This window comes from Fusarium solani, assembly GCF_023522795.1.
Source record: "Fusarium solani strain SB1 chromosome Unknown bctg00000002, whole genome shotgun sequence".
NCBI lineage: Eukaryota > Fungi > Ascomycota > Sordariomycetes > Hypocreales > Nectriaceae > Fusarium > Fusarium solani.
Genome location: NW_027072155.1, coordinates 1,836,401 through 1,857,070, shown reverse-complemented (window position 1 = coordinate 1,857,070; position 20,670 = coordinate 1,836,401). Strand labels below are relative to the sequence as shown.

General features: G+C 52.0%; 4 protein-coding genes across 4 annotated transcripts; 2 read left to right on the top strand and 2 right to left on the bottom strand.

Annotated features, from left to right (window-relative positions):
- Nucleotides 1-175: 175 nt before the first annotated feature.
- Nucleotides 176-6,768, top strand: MRS44_004549 (uncharacterized protein; the record flags this gene model as incomplete). Its single annotated transcript, XM_065622248.1, has 3 exons — nt 176-1,148; nt 1,218-2,386; nt 2,431-6,768. The coding sequence occupies 3 exons, from the start codon at nt 176-178 to the stop codon at nt 6,766-6,768; spliced, it is 6,480 nt and encodes a 2,159-aa protein (XP_065478320.1).
- A 281-nt stretch (nt 6,769-7,049) lies between these two features.
- MRS44_004548 (uncharacterized protein) lies at nt 7,050-9,944 on the bottom strand (the record flags this gene model as incomplete). Its single annotated transcript, XM_065622247.1, has 10 exons — nt 7,050-7,501; nt 7,553-7,813; nt 8,124-8,187; nt 8,251-8,406; nt 8,462-8,789; nt 8,860-9,069; nt 9,327-9,368; nt 9,425-9,523; nt 9,579-9,619; nt 9,675-9,944. The coding sequence occupies 10 exons, from the start codon at nt 9,942-9,944 to the stop codon at nt 7,050-7,052; spliced, it is 1,923 nt and encodes a 640-aa protein (XP_065478319.1).
- A 3,258-nt stretch (nt 9,945-13,202) lies between these two features.
- On the top strand, nt 13,203-15,397 carry MRS44_004547 (uncharacterized protein; the record flags this gene model as incomplete). Its single annotated transcript, XM_065622246.1, has 4 exons — nt 13,203-13,268; nt 13,480-13,891; nt 13,940-14,904; nt 14,966-15,397. The coding sequence occupies 4 exons, from the start codon at nt 13,203-13,205 to the stop codon at nt 15,395-15,397; spliced, it is 1,875 nt and encodes a 624-aa protein (XP_065478318.1).
- A 29-nt stretch (nt 15,398-15,426) lies between these two features.
- Nucleotides 15,427-19,696, bottom strand: MRS44_004546 (uncharacterized protein; the record flags this gene model as incomplete). Its single annotated transcript, XM_065622245.1, has 10 exons — nt 15,427-15,432; nt 15,549-17,028; nt 17,080-17,174; nt 17,222-17,341; nt 17,393-17,425; nt 18,082-18,179; nt 18,237-18,323; nt 18,372-18,469; nt 18,535-18,644; nt 18,704-19,696. The coding sequence occupies 10 exons, from the start codon at nt 19,694-19,696 to the stop codon at nt 15,427-15,429; spliced, it is 3,120 nt and encodes a 1,039-aa protein (XP_065478317.1).
- Nucleotides 19,697-20,670: the final 974 nt, after the last annotated feature.

The following is a 20,670-nucleotide window of genomic DNA, read 5'->3' as shown; positions in this document are numbered from 1 at the left end:
GCTGATGGGTCCTGTGAATTGCCTGCCGTTACGAATGCCTGTGTACAAAGACAAAGTACCTAAACTTACCAAGGGCCTCTAACCGTTCGCGCGCTGTCAAACCTCCCACCATCACCATCTCCACCACGAGTTGCTTTCGGACGTATACTCACTTCTTCCGCCCTGGCCCTTCAACATGGAGTACGAGGACTACGACGTCCTGTCATATTTCATCAATGTGGGCGCAGGCGACTCGGCCGTCCATATCCTCCGACAACGGGATCCGCCGGGCGTTGAAGCGGCCGTCTTGATTGACGGAGGCAGGTCAACATCCGTGGGCTCTGTCGAGGGAGCCATTGCCAGCATACGCGCCGAGTTCAACAGTAAATTTCCCTTCACGTCCATCGTTGTCACGCACTGGGACGCGGATCATTATGCCGGCCTTATGAAACTGTTGTACAATCAATGGAAGACGCCTAAGCTGCCGCCATACATTAATTCTAACATAACCACCTTTTACTGTCCATGGAAGGACGTCAAGGCCCTTGGGAGCATTAATGACAACATGAAGGTCGGATTAGACGAAAAAAAGGCTTGCTACTGGCTGTTCTTCCGGCTTTCCTCAACTTCTGAGTGGCGCCCCGTCTGCCGCGCTGTTGTGAGCACGTACGCCATGGGCCACGATCTATTTACCAGCCTCAAGCCCTCGGAGAACACCTTGACGAAACCATCCATGTGGCCATTCATGTGGCCATCATCCCTCAGCCAAGTCTACTCCAACGCTCCAAACCTCGTGGCTTTTAAAAAGCCAATCTTTCTCGTCTATGGGGTTGACGGTCTTTCTTTTAAAGATAGCATCGACCAGTGGAGTGCTCCGAGCGCGCCAACAAAACTTTCAAAGAACGACTCATCCATCATGGCGTTGGTCATCTGGCCCGAGCCAGTGGCAACTGAACCAATGCGCGTGTCATTGTACACCGGCGGGGACGTTGAACAGGATCCTATGGAAGATGAGTTGGTAAAATGGCTTGTAGACGGCCCAAGAAAATTGAAGCTTGATGTGGTAAAGGCCAGCCACCACGGCTCTCACTATTCAACAAGCGAGAAGCTTCTTATGCAGAAGCTGCAGTATCTCGTCATCTCGGCTGGAAATCAGTTTGGACACCCAAGTAAGTAAACATCGAGAATATACCATGCACCTGAAAAAGCAAGGAAGCAGGACTAACAGACGGCTCTAGGCTTCGCTGTGGTGTACTGCTTTCTTGCACTAGCCTATCTGGCCCAACTACGAAACGCCCAGCAGGGAAAAGATTCACATCCTGTTATGGTCTGTACCAGACATCCTTACTGGTTGACCCGGCACCCAAGGTCCGTCATTGCAACAGACTGCAATCCGGCAACTGTAATGGGCTGGGGGCTATCAGCTCTGGCCATTCACAGGGACTTCCGCAAGATCAACCAGCCAACCGATAACAACTTTCTCCCAACTTTCTTGAAAGAAAACTACAAAGATGCCTTTCCTAGCGCCACGGCTTACGCCTACCTCAGTTTCTTTTCGGACAAAACAATGACCGAACAAGATTTCAATAAGGCAGTCGATGAGGACAAAGACCATCCCTTACTCGAGGAACTAAATCAGATGGTTAATCCGCTACCGGAAAAGGGCGAGGTTTATCTAGAAAGGACGATTGAAAAGATCCAAAGGTCAACGCAGACCAAGGTGCAAGGCTTCCTTGAACCAGGCTCAGACGATTTCCGGGAGGTGCAGTGGATCATGCTCATGGCGAGCGGCAACAGGCCTGAAATTGTCAGGCCCGTGCGACGGGCCATCGGAGACTCTGTTACCAAACAGGTTGCAGACGCTGCCGAGACCTTCACTGATGAGGGTAATCGTGGGTCTATGGAGATAGAGAGTGATGCTTCGCCCAAGACGAACGCGACACACTGGCATTTCTCCCCAGTCGTCGCTGACACAAACAAACTACCATCAGGTTTCGACAATCCACACAAACAGCGAAAGCCCAATGCCGCTGTTGTGTCGATGAAGCCTACGGCGGCGCCACCTGGGTTTTCCTCTGTCGAGGAGTGGATTGCCTCTATCCTCCTGAGAGGCCTGCTTGATGAGAAACTTAGTCTTGAAGCTGCTTTCGACGAGGTGCTAGCCCCCACCAAGTCTGCCTGTGCCAGGTGGCTCGGTGAGTGCTTCAACAGCAGTGCCTCTCTTAGACTGGCTGGAACGCGGGACCAGGAAAAGGTCTTGCTGAAGCGGGCGGATATTCTCCTCACGCCCAGCGGGGACAGTTCCGCCTTATCCTTTACAACAAACGGGGCAGCTCGGATCTCTCAATTTGGGCCCGAGGCCGAAACTCACCAGACACTGCGCGGTTTTGATGCCAACATCGAGGGAGTGCTCCTCGCGCTTGATACCTCCCACCCCTCACCTTGGCGCAGTTGGCGAAACTTGTCAACTTTCCCCTTTCTGGCAACATCCTAGTGTCCAAGCATCTCGGCAATCTCGAACTATCAGGCTATGAAGGATCTCGCTCAGGCATCTGGTTCATTCCCCAGTTCTACTCTCGCACCATCCTGCGTATGGCTTTGAAACCCAAGGATCGTGGTGGGATAGACGATCTGGAAAAGCTCTTGGGGGACAGCCTTGGTTCAGTTCGGTTTTCAGACCCCGTTGTCGTCGGGACTTGCGTCGTCGAGAGATTGACCACCAAAAAACGTGAGTCGTTGGCCAAGCTGGGCTTGCAAGCCGGCATCAAGTGGGGGGAGTCCAACGGCTCTCCGCCAGCATTCCAGGGCAAGGCTTCTCTCGAGTTTTCTGCTACCGGTGTTGAGCTTGTCTTCAAGCTTGCCCACAGCGAAAATCTTCTGGAGAGCCTGCTCAGTTGGGCCAAGAAACTCATGGGCGGGAAAAGTGACCAGAGCTTGCAGGAAGGCGAGCCATCTCAGCCTACCTTGAGTGACCACTTGACCACAGCGCTGGGTGCCACTGGCTTTTCCATTCACCGAATCTCGGTTGGTCTCGACGAGAAGATGAAGCCTCGTTCTCTCGAAATCTCTGTTGAGATTGACGCACACTTCCCACGCAACTCGGCAACTCCGTTTCTCATAACTATTCGTTGGAACAATGGAGCTTTTCAGGTGTCGGGCGAGACTTGGCCAGTGCCACTTTTTGGCGACCCTTCTTCTCCCTTGAGACTACATCCGTTCTACGAGGAGAATTCCCTGACTATACCTACTGCGCCCGATCCTGTCTACGAAATCCCAATTGAGAGCCTGCTCCATCTGCCGGAAGGCGCGCATATACCACCCGGCTTGCCAGACAAGGTCACCGAGTTTCGGGCGATGATGAGCTTAGGCCACGGTAAAACAAGAGCCTCATTTTCTGCGATACTCAAGTGTGACATGTCCAAGACGAAAGCCTCTGGTACTCTAGATGAGACTGCCGCTCCGCTTCTAAGCCTTGACACAGTATATCTAGGCCTCGAGGTCGGCTTTCCACCCAAAAATGGCAAGCCCGAGCTTGATATTCGGCTCGATGCTCATTTGACGCTATCTCTACCACCACGCTTCGACTCCTCGGGTGTGCCGGAGCCATCCCAGTCACCCATTGACTTTAGCATCTCGCGTCAGAAGAACAGTAAGGGATATGAGTGGGTGTCGTCAGCGAACATCAAGCAACTCAGAGTGGCGCGTCTCTTCCAACTGTTTGCCCCTGACGGGTCAAATCGTGCACTTTTGGACGTCATGGGTGGAATTTACCTGGCTACGGCCAGTATTCAGCATCGATATGATGGAGGCACCTCGCTAGACATTGCTGGAAAACTGCGCCTGGGCCGACCGGAGTCCGGCCATGCAGTAGAACTTGGCTTCAACTATGAGCACCATGCCGACACCAAAAGCTGGCTCTTCAAAGCTGAGCTACGCCCTGAGCCCAGCGAGGCTAAGCTCCGAGTTGCTAGTCTTCTCAGCGATCTAGTAGATGAGGACGAGTTACCGGGCTTCCTACGCAATCTCCAAGTTCCTCTCGACAAGCTAAACGTTGATCTCGACTGCAGCAAGAAAATGGACGGCGACAACAACTCCCACGTCATCTTCTCGCTCATCATCACAGTCGGTGAATTTGTCCTCACGCTCGCCCAGCTCCGCTCAGTGGAAGCGGCCAAGCTGAGTGCTGCAAGAGTGAGTGACGGCCGTGTATCAGGCACGGCTGACGATGGGCCAGCTCAGTTGATCCGGTTCACGCTGCCCAGCGTCCGCCAGGTTCCACATATGCCGATCGTTGGCGCGATTGAGCAGCCCTTTGACCACCTTGGCATCGTGTGGACGAATCGTGACTTGACCGATGCCGAGGTCAAGCTTTTCAACGAGAAGGTGTTTGAGGTGTTTGATTCTCTACCATTGTTGAGCAAGAACAAGTCAGGGGCTGCAGAGCCAATACTACGTGGCCTACACTTCCAGATTGGCATGAACCAGGGTGAAACGCATAGGCTGGTTCTGGACCATGTTCTTGCCAAGAAACGCAAGAAGAAAGGTCCTAAGAGATCAGACAATGGTGGACTCCAAGACAGAGAGGATCTTTCCCTCGCCGAATCAGACCAACCCTCTGGAAAGACAATCACACCCATGTCAAAGACTCTCGGTCCCCTAAGCGTTAGCAGCATTGGACTGTCCATCTCTGGGCAGTCATTCAGCAACATCATCGTCTCCCTCGACGCAGCCCTCAGTCTCGGACCAGTCAATATCAAGCTTCTGGGCCTCACCCTCGCGATCAATTTGGAAAAGGTCGTTGGCCCAGATGACCTCGGAGATTTGGCTTTTGTTGTCGGCTTGGGGGGCATGGCAGTCGATTTTGAAAAGTCACCCACCCGTCTAGCTGGCATGTTTGTCCCCTTCGGCTCCACCAAAGACAGAGAGGCTGGCTTCATGGGCGCTATCGCCGTCTCGGTTGCCAAGTGGTCTGCCATCGCAGCCGGTATGTACTTCGAGACCAACCCGAAACACAAGACCAAACCAGACCCCATGAAGTCGCTCTTCGTCTTTGGCACGTTGCGCGGAACCCTCTTCACGGTGGGCAGTTTCGATATCAATAGTCTCACCGGCGGGTTCGGCTACAACTCGACACTGAAGTTGCCGTCCGTGTCTCAGGTTGCCGACTTCCCATTTGTCGCCATGAACAGCAAGGACACGGCACCCCCGAGCACTTTGATGACACAACTCTCAACGCTACGTGAAGGTGATGGGGGCAAGACCGGTTGGATAACGATGCCTTCGACCGATATGTGGATGGTCGCTGGTGTTGGATTCAAGGCCTTCCAGACGGTGGATGCCCAGGCCCTCGTTGCTCTCACACTGGCTGATGAGCCCAAGTTTGCCGTCATGGCTCAGGCCACTGCGATTTTCCCCAAGGGCAAGTCTCGAGACCGCGCCTTTCTCGTCCTAGACATTGTCATCAGTGCCGAGATCGACCCGCATCACGGCAATCTCTTGGTCGCAGGCGAGCTGACGCCCAGGTCGTTTATCCTCAACCCGTCCTGCCGCTTAACTGGCGGTTTCGCTTGTCAGGTCTTTCTCGCGGGTTCTCCATACGAGGGAGACTTTGTCTTTACTGTCGGTGGCTACCACAACCAATACTCTGTGCCGTCTCACTATCCAGTAGCTCCATCGCGTGTCGGCATCAAGTGGGAGTACGACAGTGATATTTACATCTCGGGCGCAGCATACTTTGCAATCACCCCTCAAGTCGCCATGGGTGGTGGAAGGATGGACCTGGTGGTCAACAAGGGCTGGGTTCGAGCAACCTTCAGCGCCTGGGCCGACTTTTTCATGCACTACCACCCCTTCTTCTTCATCGCCGAAGTCGGCATTTGTCTCTGGGCTGAGGTCAACATACCGGCCTTACTCTGCAATATTCATCTCGGACCGAAGGAGTTTTCAGCTCGCCTTGGCCTCCAAGGGCCTCCGATGGCTGGATACGTCCACTTGCATTTCTGGAAGTATGATACCATCGTCGCCTTCGGTCCTATGTCGCTGAGGCCGCCTCCTCTCTCGTGGGAGCCGTTCCTGCGCATGGTCAAGAATCTACCTGCTGAGCCCCGCGAATCTGATGCGAAGAATGCACCAAACCACATCATCACTATCACAAAGGGCGCCTTGCCTGTCCACGAGAGCGCCCGCCCAGGGTTCCAGGACGAAGGATCGCCCCGAGTCGAGATTCGTGCAACCCATCTTGAGTTCCAAGTTCAAGCACGTGTTCCAATGCTTAGTGCTACGGTTGGGCAAAATGCACCATTCAAGACCAGCAGCTCATCCTCGCTATTTGCGCGCCCGATGCAGCACAAGGAAGCAATCGCAAGCTCACACATGACGGTTACACTGCAACACGTAGGCGCAGATGCCGCATCTCAACCGAAACTGCAACTGCAGAACACGGTCATGAAGAAGGTCGCCCCAGCTTTGTGGGGTCGATACAAGGATGGTGAATCTCCCTCTGCCGTTGCGTCGGAGGAGATGCCAGAACACACCATGGTCTTGGATGTTTGCGTGGAGCCACATGACCCATCCAATGAGGGGCTTCCGGTGATTGATGTCGTCGAGTTCAGCACGACCAAGTTGGCACCGGGTAAGATCCCAGTTGTTAAAAAGGCTGAGAAGATGAGTGTCAAGCTTCAGACCGTCAAGACGGAAACAAGGGGACACGCACATATGCTGAACCTTGAAGCCGTGGCAGAGGAAGATGACAAGCGAGCACAATGGATTAAGGACTTGATCAGAGTGTAATAATTTTCAGGCGCCCACGGGGCAGTCAAGTCGGTTTTGTTCGGTCGTTTGGGTAGTTGTGTAGGAATGGAATAGCTAGACAGATAAGATCTCAGTTAAGCAAGCTCCACAAAATGGCCTCAACCCAGGCTCAAAAGAGCCCTGCTATGCCATGTCCAGTAATGATTAGAAACTCTTCAGAGACGCTTTCTGACTAGACATTCGCTACATTCCCACCCTACCTAGGTACATTGCTCTTGTATTCTCCACCTACGGCTTGTTTCTGCGCTATGTAGTAAAAATCATCCGATCTGCCCTCTATTCGAGACCAGAAATGCGCTCAACCTGACAATTGTACCTGCAAATGCCAGCAGCGAACGGTAGTAGTCAAGTCTTCCCCATTCGATGACAAGTTTCTTGAGGTCCTTTGCCCCCTCAGACGCCTTGGCGGTACCATTAATCTCTCCCAGCCGATCGTTCATGGCTTCGTTGAATGGATAGGAAGAGATGATCGTGAAAGGTACAATGGCACCTACAATAGCAGAGGCGGCGCAAAAAAGTTGGAACCGGTTATTGCCCGTCTTGATTGGTTCCTTGTACGCGAGGTATGCAAAGCTCGCCGCGGTTCCCGTCACAACGATCTTGCCGATGTAACGGCCGACATCCCAGGCTTGCTTCCACTGTTGAGCGGTGAGGGGTGGCGGCGCCTTGACAACTGCGGGTATGAATACGTAGGCACCGCTGAAGTAGTAGCCTTGTTGACATGTGTCAGTGACTCAGTATAGAAAAATGTATGGTGACCAACCACTCATGAATCCCGAGAGGGTCAGGGCAAGGGCTTCTGGAGAGACAGGCATGCTTGCGATATGGATTTTGTTACCGATGATTTTCAACAAGCTATTGAGATTCTGTCGAATAGATGCTGGTGAAGAGGGCTTTGCATACGCGATCGATGGGCTTGCTGTCCCATGGAGTGGCGGGCCGGAGATCGTGTTGACCGGAGAATTTTTAGAGTCCGCTTCGGGCCACCTGGACTCCGGACCTCTCAAATGAGCATTTCCGAATCCTGAGATTTGATTATATGAAGCGTACATGGCATGCTGAAGGGGGACTGTCAAGAGAGTGGATATCTAGCCCTTGGTTCTGCTTCCGCCCAATGCTAGCCCTGGAAGATGTGTAAACTCTTCGTTACCAGCTCCAACTATCAACATATGATACTCACCAGTCTGAATTGTTACCTCGAGAATGGGTCTGGAGCCTAGTGAAAGCGAAAGGCTTCATGGCGTCTAAAAGGATGGTCCAATGCAAACATCTTTTCCAAGAGGTCCAGGGGAAAAGGCAAATTATTTGGGTATCAAAGGTGGTGACGCGTCGACCTGGCCAGAGCTCAAGGTCTCTACACTGCTTTTGCTTTCCATGTTCCTCTTCTGGTTCACGATGCTGGACCAAGCCAAGGCCAGCAGTGCCTATTATTCTTCCGGTTTTTGACCAAAGACAACGCACCTGTATCATAGTTAGCTCGGGCATGCCAAGGGTTTCTTCGCTGCGATGATCCGAGGGAGGTGCCGGTACGTACAGCTCAAGATATGAGTGAACGCGACTATCCAGAAGTTCCCTCTGCATCTCATCCAAGAAGTCTTGTACTCTTTCAACGCTCCACTGTTTGCGATCAGGTTCAGCTCGCACACCGAGTCAGAAGGGGTGAACAACATACCCCCAGCAATTCCGTCAACCCCCGCATAGAAAAGCCTTCTAGCCCTTGGAGAAGGTACTGGCGATTCCACGCACCCCACTGCTTTAGTTGTTTATCTTTTGGCCACATGCCGATTGGTAGCTTGACCCGTCGCTCGGTGACGTTGACGTAGCCGGCTTCTCTGATGGCATCGCCGACGGTTTCACACGCCATGAAGGTCTTGCCAGTCAATTCCCCCACCTCTTGAAAGATTTCCTTCCAGGTAATTAACGGGGAGTCTGGTCTAATAGTATTATCCTCTGACTGAGCGATGGCTGATAATTCCACCTGCTCTACCCAACCGCCGGGCCTGAGAGACCTAGAGGACAAACTCTTAACAATGGTAGGATTAATAGCATCTGGATCTCTCGTGCCATTACCTTAGGCTTTTTCTGTGAAGCTCAACCCAATCTGGGACACAGCCGATCAGGGCTCTGATATGGATAAAGTCAAAGTGGTTCTCGCCGAATGTCCAGTCATCGTTGACGTCGTCGACCTTGAACCGGCAGTTGGGTGGGACGAAATTTGGTTGAATCGGAGATAGGTCGATGCCGAGGACGGCGGCGGACGGATGCTCGTCTGCGAATTCACTGACAAGGTCAATATGCGGATGCGTTGGACGCTCTGTGGCCAAACTTACATGGCCCAGACGCCAGTCCCGCACCCAACATCGAGGACGTTATGCAAGGCCGTTTAGTACAACAGCGGGTGGATCAGAGGGAAAGGGAGACTTACTTGGGGATAATCGCCAATTGGGGCCTCGCATAGTTTTCCGTCGAGGACGACTCGGTATAGCTCGTGCCTTGATTTATCAGAAGGTGGGTGGATGCTAGCACAGGCGGCTTACATCAAGTCTTCGGCGTCCTGTTGTTGTTCATCATTAGGGGCCCTGTTTCAGAGTCAGCAAGCATGGTCGCGACAAAAGCAAGATACCCAGCAGCTCACCAGTAGGAGCCGTCTTTGTAGGCATGGTAGCGTCGCGAATTTTCCCACTTGTAGTTTAGAATGGAGGACCTCAGCGACATGCCATCAGTTGCAGCCTCTCTTTAGCGGCACGGTTAGCCTGCATTAGCTACGGGGGAGATGAAAGCGGTCTCACGATTCGGGATAGGCAGAGTCTGTGTCATTGAGATCCGAGTCCTGTATGCGCGTGTGAACAATTGATGGCGTTGGACTGCAGGCGGCAGAGACTCACAACTTCAATGGTATTGGTCGGCGGCTGCCCAGGCGGTGACTGATCCATCGACGACGAGCGGCGACTTCTTGGCGACAGGCCAGTGGTGGGAGACCCAACAGAGGACATTGGAGGTCCGCTCACCTCAGGCTCAGAGGCGCGGGCGTGCCAGACTGCCGGTACCGAGCTTGGGAGGGCAGCAGCAGCAGGAGCAGGCGGCGTATGTATTACAAAGAAAGAGGCAGTGAGAGGATGGATCGGATCGAGGGAGGTGACGGCGCGGGATGGCATGAGAGCGGGGAAGCGGTAAATCAGGTGGTGGTGTCGAGGGGAGGGTGAAAATATGTCCCGGCCTGCATGAGGGAGCAGGGGTCCATGGCAGCCACTGAAACGCCAGTGCGAGCACCTGGAGCACCGCTGACAAAGTGCAGTAGCCAACCAGCGGTGAGCGAGGAAGCCACCCTCCCCGGCAGTTGGATACGGACAACAGATAGTTAAATAGAATCTTGGGGTATGTTGTATTCAAAGGCTTCAAAGGCGGTGTAAATACTTCAGTCAGATCAGCTCAAATGGCGCCCGCAGATGCTTCAGGCGGTCAAGCGCAAGCATTTCAGCTGCACAACTCAGGGCAGGCAGTCATGCCTCCGTGGCATCCGGGAAATCATGAATGAAGGTTGAACTGAGACAGCATCCAAGCGAATTGTCTCAATCTGACCAATAGTCAAACATTCAGCAAAATCAACAACTGGAATGGCCTCACATCAGATCATGGATGCACAACCGGATGCCAAATGCAATGCTTCGGTGGTCATGAATGAGGAAATTGAGCAACGTGTCATTTGCTTCTCATGCCAAAATCTGAGTACACCAGTTGTGTTAAATGCCAATGAGACGGTACTCTAAAATTCATCCATACCAGACGCAATGTAACACACCCTGCCAACAAAATCAAAGGATCTTCAGGGTGCAGCAAGAGGAATCAATCTATTGATGTGAACGCCTCGCCTACCTACCCTGGGTAAAAGACGTGAATTCTTACAATTAAGGTTCCACTTTGCACACTGTGTCAAGCGGCCGCGGCCTTTCCGGTTGGCTCAGGGGCTAGCACCTCGACTTCCGATTGGATAGACACTTGACCGCCTGTGAGCATCTTGCTCTTCTCGCACAGTAAAGGACCCTCAACATCCTGCATGGGGTTCAGGTCAGGTAGACACAAAGTCTTTTGCATTCATGTTGAGGCTAGTAAACTCGCATCTCTTCATAATAACTGCACATCGGCTCACATAAGGCAGGTATCTACGAGGAAAATTTCAGAAAGAAATTTTGTGTTGACTCGTTACTCAGCTTGCCCATCATGCCCTCATATTGTACACAATGCCCCATCATGAAAGTCTACTGGTAGTTGATGCAACAAGTAAATTCGAAAAACGAAGGAAGCCTCGCATCTCTGGTAAGTGAGGATGGTTAGTTAGCCCGTTCTACCTGGATATAAAATGCCATTGATGCCATGTCTGGGAGGCGTTGCCTTCACCCAAGATGTTATGACAGTCGAAGAAAGGATAACTGCCGCTTCCGGCTCGCTGTCGACCATTTATTTGTCCCATCGGATGTCTGTCTCAGGCTTGCCGGCATTATCAGCCAGAGGCCCGAGGTGTTTGGGAAATCTCTTGGGATTCACGATGTTGTCTCCCAGGTCAGGGTTGTCGTTAGCGCGAGGGTACTCATTCCCGAACCAACCATCATCCAGCACGACTGCAGATGCTTGTGCAATTCATCCGATTCATAGAGATTCGCCACCTATCGAACCTGACAGAGAGTGAAGAGTAAAGGGCCGGCAACCCTAAACTGAATCCTAGCAGCGTTGATGCTGACCCAAGCCTGCTGCGCAGCATACCCCTCTCATCCACAGTGCTCCTTTGAAGACTGATAATGGGAGTTTGAAGCTATCTTAGACTTCATTGTTGGTGTCCCACACATTCGGTTGCCACTTTTGGCTTTTGTTGGTATCCATGATATCTCCAAGAGGAGTTATCGGGCACAATATGGAAGAACGCAATGGTGAACATATCAATGCAGGAACTAGTACCTGGAAACCATCCATCTCGCCTCTCCCGCTGCATCAGACGGCCTGGCACAGTATTCACAAATCGCCCTTTGTGCGTTCGCTCAACTAACCCGACTGGAGAATATCAACCGACGTCGAAAAAGTGCCAAGATCTCATTGAGGCTATGCTTCCCCAGATATGTGGTAATGGAGCCCACCCTGCCCCGGTCAATGGCAAACCGGCAAGGGTGGAAGACCACCCTCAGATCCCCATCGAGATGGTGCAGTCCCTTAAGAGCACGTGGCCAATTCCATGTTTTCGGTCTGGATGGTTCTTGGAGATCTTCTTCTCAGTGGCTCGTGAGGTGTCGCTTCGTCGGATGCGAGGTTCTGAAATAATCTTGACGCGCTTCTAAAACCAACATACGCCCTCGTTAGACCGGGTTGAACTTGGCAAGTACACCGAAAATATATTGGTTCTTGGGATGTGGCGGGAAATGAGACGAATGAGGGTAAGGGCATGTCGATAGGAGCATGCAGACACCTCGGGCCCTTGTTCGTATCGAACCGTCTTGGCTTGCGAAGGATTCAATCGCTTCTTATCCCATGATAAAGAGGGTCGCCTTTTGATGCAAGCTTATCAGCACAAGCAGACATTCCTGGCGATAAGATTCCTGAGATGATGGATCGATCCTCGGTCAGTGAAAGAGGCAGTTTTCTGGAAGCAGCGCCAACACCAATTAATTGCCGTGCTCGGCGCGTTTCTCAGCTTAAACGTTTCTTATTTCCCGCGGATTCTGGGGTCTTAAAGCTGCACAGCCTCAATCTCGTGCGGCAAATGTCTGCCAACCTCGATCATCTTGGCGTTTGTGATACCCGACAGGCGCAGAGGCTGAACCTCCATGTACCGATCTTGTGCAGATCAAGCGCTCTGGATCTTATCGCTGTCGGTAGTTCGTCGCTGGCGCCAAGCCCGACGACATCCTTGGTGGCTGTTTTATCAGGAAGATTCTGTCGTCGCTGTGACGTGCAAGTGGCGCCAGTCGCAGCGTGTGACCTCTTTGTGCAATGTTGATCATGACGACTTGGCTTGACTGACAATTGATGTTTGTATGCCCGCCAAATTCTAGCTCGGCGCCTTAGTGTCTCGTCGTATCAGAGTCGATTAAGTCTCACTTGGAGAACCTACTTTATAGTTTCAAGAGAACGGCGAGCAAGTCGGACGCTTTCCCCTATCCCAGCTCCATCTTGTCGCGTGCCAGCTGAACATGCCAATACCGCCAAGAGAGTCTTGGCCCCGATCAACTTCGAGTACATCCGGGGTCCTGGGCGCGTCAAGCGCCGCGAATCAGCACCCATGAAATGAAGTGTCAGGGTGCTTATCCCGGGGTTGGTCACCCGGCGGCACATGCACACATAAGCATATCCTTTGTAATTCCCAATACGAATATTATTCCCCCTTGGTTGCTTCTCTCCTATTAAACCAACGTCTCATCGCCTCCCCCATGTCTATTCCTCGTCTTACCCGAGCTTCCAGAAAGGGTTTCTTCAGCTTAAGCTGCATGAGGAAGGTGTCGGGCATCTATTTCTAGAGACGAGAGAACAGGTGAGCCATACTGTCTCATTTATAAAGGCTGGATCGCATCGGCCTTAGCGCAAGGCAAGTTTATTCCGACTCAAGGCAACGTTATTGCACTCGGTTCTGAAGGTCGACTGATGGTCTGATGCTACTTGTTACCGGTGGTCTGCCTTCTCTTCTGACTCCTAGCTCTAGAATAACAGGGTCTGACTTCAAATCCCGCACCCTGGGACTTTGCCAACAATGGACTCGCCTGGTTCATCCCACACTTTACCGCCCTCATCTTCCTGGGAATTCCCACCCTGATCCTAGAGATCTCCATCGGACAGGCTTACAGAGGCAGCGTGGTCGTTGCCTTTCACGGCATCAACAAGCGCCTCAAGGGTCTTGGATTCGCTGTCATCATGACGGGTTTCGTCGTGGCCACCTACTACGTCCCCATCTTAGCCTGGGTCATGCACTACTTCCGAGCTTCGTTCCACAGCTCACTGCCGTGGAAGGATCGGGGCATGGAGTTTGACATGCAGGATGTCATTGCTAACAAGGACCCCGTCGCTCCTGAAAACGGGGGGTATGTCGAGTATCCTGGTACGGCCATGATCGGTGAGACTGTCGGTTGGTGTGCCTTTATCTGATTCACTGTTTGGCTCTGCATGTTCAAAGGCGTTGGTACGACCGGTAGAGCTGTCTACTTCACCATGGGTCTCCCTGTCATCATGCTGATCATCATCCTCGGACGGTCCGTATCCCTCCCCGATGCCGGAAAGGGCATCAAGTACTATTTTGGTGAGTGGAACGGCTGGAGACTCGGAAACGGCGACATCTGGCAGGGAGCTTGTAGTCAGATCTTCTTCTCCATCGGTGTCGGTTTTGGATATTTCACGTCGTACGCCTCGTACAACACCAAGTATGCCAACGCTGTGCAAGATGCGCTCATCATTGCGTGCTGCAACTCTCTATACGAGATCACGGCTGGCTTTGCTGTCTTTGGTGTTATTGGTCTCTTGGGATACTCCCCTGACGACCCGTCCATCTCTCTGAGCACCGTCACCGTCGGCTTCCTAACCTACCCTCTCGGTCTCGTTGAGATGCTTGGATCCAATGTCTGGGCTGCCCTCTTCTTCCTGACCCTGGCTGTCCTGGGTCTGAGCTCTGCATTTGCTCTGCTCGAGTCCTTCGTGACACTTCTTTGCGACTCTAGCCTGGGTCGAAAGACCTCTCGTGTCCCCATCTGCACGAGCGTTGTCGTAGTTGCATTCCCCCTCTCGCTCATCTACTGTACTGAGTTTGGATTCTACCTCTTGGATGCTGTTGACACCTGGACCAACAACCTCTGCCTCATCTTTGTAGTCTGGTGTGAGGTAGTGAGCGCGACTACGCTTTATCGGTTCAAGGATGTGATTGGCCAAGTTGGCGTGGCTGGATACTCTGTGTATAGCATCGGCTATATTCTATCCATGCTCCTAGGTGTCATTGTTGGTCAGGCTGAAGGACCCAAGGTTGGTGCTGGTGTAGGCTTTGGCGTTTTTGTCTTAACCAACGTCGTTGCAATCGCCGTGTCCAAGACGCCTGACTCTGGACCCCCCAGGTTCTGGGAAAAACTCTGTACTGACAAAGCTCTGGTGGCTGTCATTCTACTCTGTGAATCCATCAAGACCTTCGAGATTTCAATTCTCTAACATTGATCAGGGCAACCAGCTCTGCCGCGACCTGAACGTTGTCATTGCCACGGGCAAGAACTGGAGCATTCCGATCGTCTGGCCCGTCATCCTTCGCTACGTTTCAGCCCCTATCCTAATCATCGTCGTCTCGTTTGCGTACCCAGCCTTTGCCAAGAAGAGCAACGATCCTCTGCAGATTTTCGCCTTTACTGTCGCCCACTGCGTCATGCTCCTCATCGCCTGCGGCTTCGTCGTCCCTCGCTGGTTCGACGTCTTTGTGCCTCCCGAGAAGATGCGCCTGAGCAAGACCTTTTACGCGCCCCACTTTGCTCTCGTTCCTCTGGAGATGAGGCAGAGTGAGATCATGGAGGAGGAAAACCGTGAAGGAGAAGATAGCCGAGACTCGGGAGAGAAGTCAAAGGGGGGTATCCGCCAGGATGCTGATTTTCCAGAGCGTTAAGTTCAGGTATTGATTCGGTGGCTGCTGGTTCAGTTCTAGTCGAGCATATTATTGCAATTCATTATTATTCTTAAAGGTACCTCCCAGTTGAGCCTACAAACCTGCAATGGCGTGAGCCTCCTACAAGCAAAACAAGAACACTAAATCTAACCAGATTTTGACTCTTCTCGCCAGCCTCCTTCTCTGGAACCTCCTTAACCTCCTGCTCCTGCTCCTTCCCTCCCTCACCCTCTGTTTTTTCTCCCACATCTTCCTTCTTATCGGCTTGCTTCTCCTCGGTTTGCTGAGCCTCTTCATTTTTCTTGGAGAAAATATTGACGCTTGGCATTGAGACGTTGCCTAGCGAGGAGACAGCAGTGGGAACCTTGGGCATGGCGGGCATGCTGGGCATGCTTGGCATATTTGGCATGTGAGGCATTTTGCTTGGAAGCCAGCCCTTTACATCGCTGAAGCCCGTGCCGGCCTGTTGCGCAACTCCGAAGAGGTAGTTGAGATAGTTGCGCTTCTCTTGGGTGTCGGCATTCTCAGGGCTTGCATCTCCAATCAAGTCACCCTCGTCGTCGGGTAGCGGGACCAGAGAGGCGGCGGCCGCAATATCAATAGGAGACTCGTCGGGCAGTTCGTTTTCCTTTGCCTTGTCTCCTCCGTCACTGGCCTTTTCACCTTCTTCCTCTTGAGCGGGACCCTTCTCTAGGATCTCCTGGGCTGTCTTTTCTTCGGCAACTTCTTCAGGAGGTGTCTCACGGAACTGGGGGTCGTCGACGACGTTTTCTTCGCTGAGGAACCATTCCTTGACTAACTCGGCTGACTTGTCCGTCATTTCCTCGTAGCCACGATGCTTCTCTGGTTTGAACAGGTTGAGATGTGCTTCAATCTCATCACCCGCTCTGGGCATGACGCATCTCTCGAAGAGAGAATACGCCGAGTGGCTCTCTTCAGGCACAGCGCAAAAAGTTCTCTCGGGGACAAAGTAGCCTCCACTCCAGTAGCCGTTTTCACCAAGGGAGCAGTAAAAGTCGTGGATCCCGATGCCTTTGAGTGCCCCCATGCGCTCCAGTCGACGATTGAGTTCTTTTTGTCTGAGTAGGGCACCGACAAAGGTGAAGTGGTCCGATAGCCAAGCGAATGACTTGCCCACGTTGCCGCGGTTGATGTAAGCTAGACCTTGTCCAAGGGCATCCATACTCGAACGGTATCCTTCGACGACGGATTCTTTGTTGATGTTCTTGACGCTTCGCATGCCCTTCATGATGGCCTCGCGGTTCATGTAAGCGGCAACACCTCCGGCGGCGATGGCGCCGACTGTGCCCGTCTTGACGGCGACCAATTGCCATGTTTTCCACTGAGGACTTCCGGTGGCGGCTACACTTGAAGTTGCCGCACGCCGGGCACTGAGACGTGCGAGGCCAGCAGGTGCAGCAGCTGATAAAGCTGTCATGACGTTGAAGACGCTGTTGACCCTTTGGTAGTTGGAAAAGGCGCCATAGACAAACATGGATCGTGCAAGGCCGTTGTATGGCGTGTCAAAGGTTAAAATGCCTTGGATGAGGGGGAAGATGAGGCCGTCTTCGCTTGCATTGGCGGCTCTTTCGTTGAGAGTCAGAAACAAAGAATCCGCAGCCACGAAGCCCCTGGGTGGAAGTTAGTGATGCATCGGGATGGAGAGAAACGAGAACACTCACCCCATAGAATGAGCGACAAGAATGACACCGACGTCTCGATCGTTTGCCGGCCATGGCTTTTCTGATTTCTTCTTGCGTATGTCCATTACACGTTCCTTGAGCCTGAGTGTGTTAGTAATGTTCAGGTCTTGGGCAAAATGACTTGCCATTCAAGAAAGGCCTCAGTGGCCTGAACCAGCTCCCCTGTCGTCTCATATTTGGGATAGACGACAGATTCGACCTTGTCATCGGGTAGTTGTTTGGCGACTGCTTTTTTCAGGTCCTTTCAGAAGTTAGCGGGCCACTTTGGTTGTCTTCAGCGCCGGGGACACACAAAGGGAAAGTCGTGAAAAGTATCATCGGTTCCCTAGTTAGCCAGTCAGTATGGGTTTCTACATGGCCATGTATAAGGAAACAGACTTTGAACCCATGGATAAAGCACAGCAACAATGTTCGAGGCATTGTATGTCGTCGGTATAAGGTTGAAGCTGCGACTGACGCAATGCAATCCTTCCTGGGCAGGGCATCATTTATAAAGAGCCCCAACCCAGACAAACTTCCCCCATGTTCGTAATCTATCCTTGCATGACGTTGTCAGTCTGTCAACTTTCAGGTTTTCCAGCCACACGGTTGTGCGAGGTGGTGCGTGGCGAGAGCCAATCGTGGCGTCTGGGCATGTTGGGGATAACGTCATCTCGATCATCTTGCAGCGCTAGCACCGGAGCTTTCCCACGTTTTGTCCTTAGCACGGCTGCTTGATCTGTGAGTGGCTGTTTCAAGTTCCAGGGCATGCTGGTGCTTAGATTTGAGATCGGTTATTGAGGCTGACGCGAGATCGGTGGTTGACATTTTTATTTATCACTCTGCTCTTTGCTATTGTCGCTGATGGCTTCTTGTGTAGACGCCATTTGAGATTGACGACAACGTAGTAGTCTCTATCTACTCTTCTCAGCGTCGACATTGATTGTCGTTGATAGACTCATCCTTCAACTGAAACCATTTCTTACCCTCCTCCGCGAATACCACCATCTTCTCTTGCCCTGGCTTATAAAGTGGCCACGTAATTCCCTTTCCATCCTGGGGGGCTTTCTTGGGGTTCTGAGCAAACGACAACCAGAGAGCTATTAAAATCTTGTCAGTTTTCCAGGTTATCCGTCCATGAATTGCTGTTGACTCACCTTGCATGCCATGGGCGACTTGCCATTCATACTCGGTGGAATTTCCGCGATATTCATAGTGTGTCTCGAAGAGAAGGGGTAGCTCGGCTGGACTGCTTGTTAGCCATGAAGGATTGTGGGATATCAGTTACTTACCGCTGTGGGTCGCTCCAATCCAGGGCAAAGGCGAGACGTTGGAAAAGTTTCCAGTGTAGTAGTATCGATATGTCGGGTATCCAAACTGTGCCCGTACTCTGCAAGCAATGTGAGTAGTTAATTTCCACTAAGCCTTGTGTACTTACCTTATCTCGGTCGCTACTGGACAAGTGATGGCTTGTAGACCGATGGCGACCTGGGAGGGGATACTCCGCTTGCATTGTAGGCTCCAAAACCGGCACCTTCATTTGCATTGTTGCCCATGATCCATGGCTAAAAAGGTCAGTTGTCAATGCGTCCTCAAGGAAGATTAACGGCCCAGAGCCACTTACCACTTTCGTAACCAATCCTCTTGCCAGTCTATCGGTGGTGTTTGAGAAAGCAGTCACGTTGTCTGCCACGGGTGTAAAAGAGACGCTAGAAGTGTTGGAGTATACTTCTTGGAGAACAGAAGCATCAACGCGCTGCATGCACTTGAGCTCCTCCCTATCCGCTAGACCGCCGCAGCCCGTCAAGCTCGCAAGGGTGCTAAAGTCTGAGTAGTTTCCGAAGGGCTTGGCCAATGTGCTTGTTGACCCAGAGTCGGAGATCAATCCCTGGACAATCAAGTCGTCTGGGTACGAGTATCCGTACATTCCAACAGAAGCACCTCCAGCAGACTGTCCCCACAGAATCATCTTGTTGACGTCGCCACCGAAAGCCGCAATGTTGTCCCGTGTCCATTCAACCACCATTCGCTGATCAAGCAGGCCCACGTTCTGATGCGCTGCTTTGGCGTTGGGGAAACCAAACACGTTGACACGGTAGTTCATGGTGACGACGATGTGACCCTGCGTTCGCTGGATCCATTTGTCGGGGATCTTGTACAGAGAGTCTGCACCGCCACCCGTGAAGCCACCGCCAGGAATGTAAATGAAGACAGGCAGTCGCTTAGAGACTGGCTCAAGAGGTGCGTATACATTCAAGTATAGGCAATCCTCAGAATCTCCGCCATTGGTGAGAAACTCGGGCATATGCTCCGTGTACACAGTCGGGTTCTTGCTGATAGGCTGCTTACAAGACGGGGCATATTTCTTTGCTGAGATATGGCCATTGCTCTTGATTCGTCGAGGCGGTTGGAAGCGTCGAGAGTTCAGGGGAGGCTCAGCATAGGGAATTCCCAGAAACTGACGTACAGCAGGAGCTGTTTGATTGATGAATCCCGTGAGTTTTCCACTGGTTGTTTTGACCGTCAGGGATTGCTCCGTTGGGTAGTGCGCAGCCTCGGTCGAACAGAAATTGAACGAGGCCAGGACGGCCGTGAGAAGGGAAGTGGAAGGTTTCATCTTAGCAAAGGAAAGCCTGTTGAAAGCTTTTAGAAACTATTTCCTTGGCATACGTTTTCGAATAAATATATATAAAAATGTATCCATGTTGAATTAAATGCCGTGAGAGGATGCCGACCTCGGTCTGGATAAACAATCATCATTATGTTCCTGATTTTACTAGCATTGTCGAGGGAAATGATATTAGTCCGGGGTTGGCTACTAGATATAGCATGGGTTAGAAAGTTAATCCCAATATGACACGATCGGCAACAATCGTCGCATCGTCAGCTCAGGGTGGTCTGTTTACCGTTTTCTAATATCTGGCTCGACACGCGTTGTTGAGTTTCGCTGTGAAGGATGTGGGATCTGGAGAATCAGGGATGAAACGGGGTAATGATGCGTAAAACGTGCATGCATGAACGTGCATGCTTGTGACAGATTTCGCTGCAACGCGCAAAGCAACGCGACTCTATCTGCACCACAACATAGCTTACTTATCCTCAAGTAGAAGTTTCAAGTCCGCTCCTCAAGCTGGGTTTTGCATGTTACAGTTTGAACTTGACTCTGGAAAATGGCACATACGCGATTATCTGGAGCGTGACGGTCCACGTTCGGGGGCATTATGGGCATAACACCTATTCTATTACCAGGGACGTTTATTTATTATTGGCTAAAGATTTATCCAGCTTTGGCAATGACTCGTCCCATTTGCTTCACTCATGTCATGCTCGACGATCCGGGCCCGAGGTAAGAGAAGTCACCCCGCATTTTGATGAACAGAATGCGGAGAAATCGGCTTCTAGCAGGGGAATGACCACCCATGGAGATTTACCGCCAATCCCCTTGGTAGCTTTAGCGGTTCTGATGGGTATCTCAGATCTGGGGGTGCTTGTCACTGTTGGAACCATTGGCCGGGTCATCCCTCTCCCAGGGCTTCGGTTTGAAGGCTGCCGAGACACTTCCAACCTGCTTCTTGCGGGTTCATCCATTGA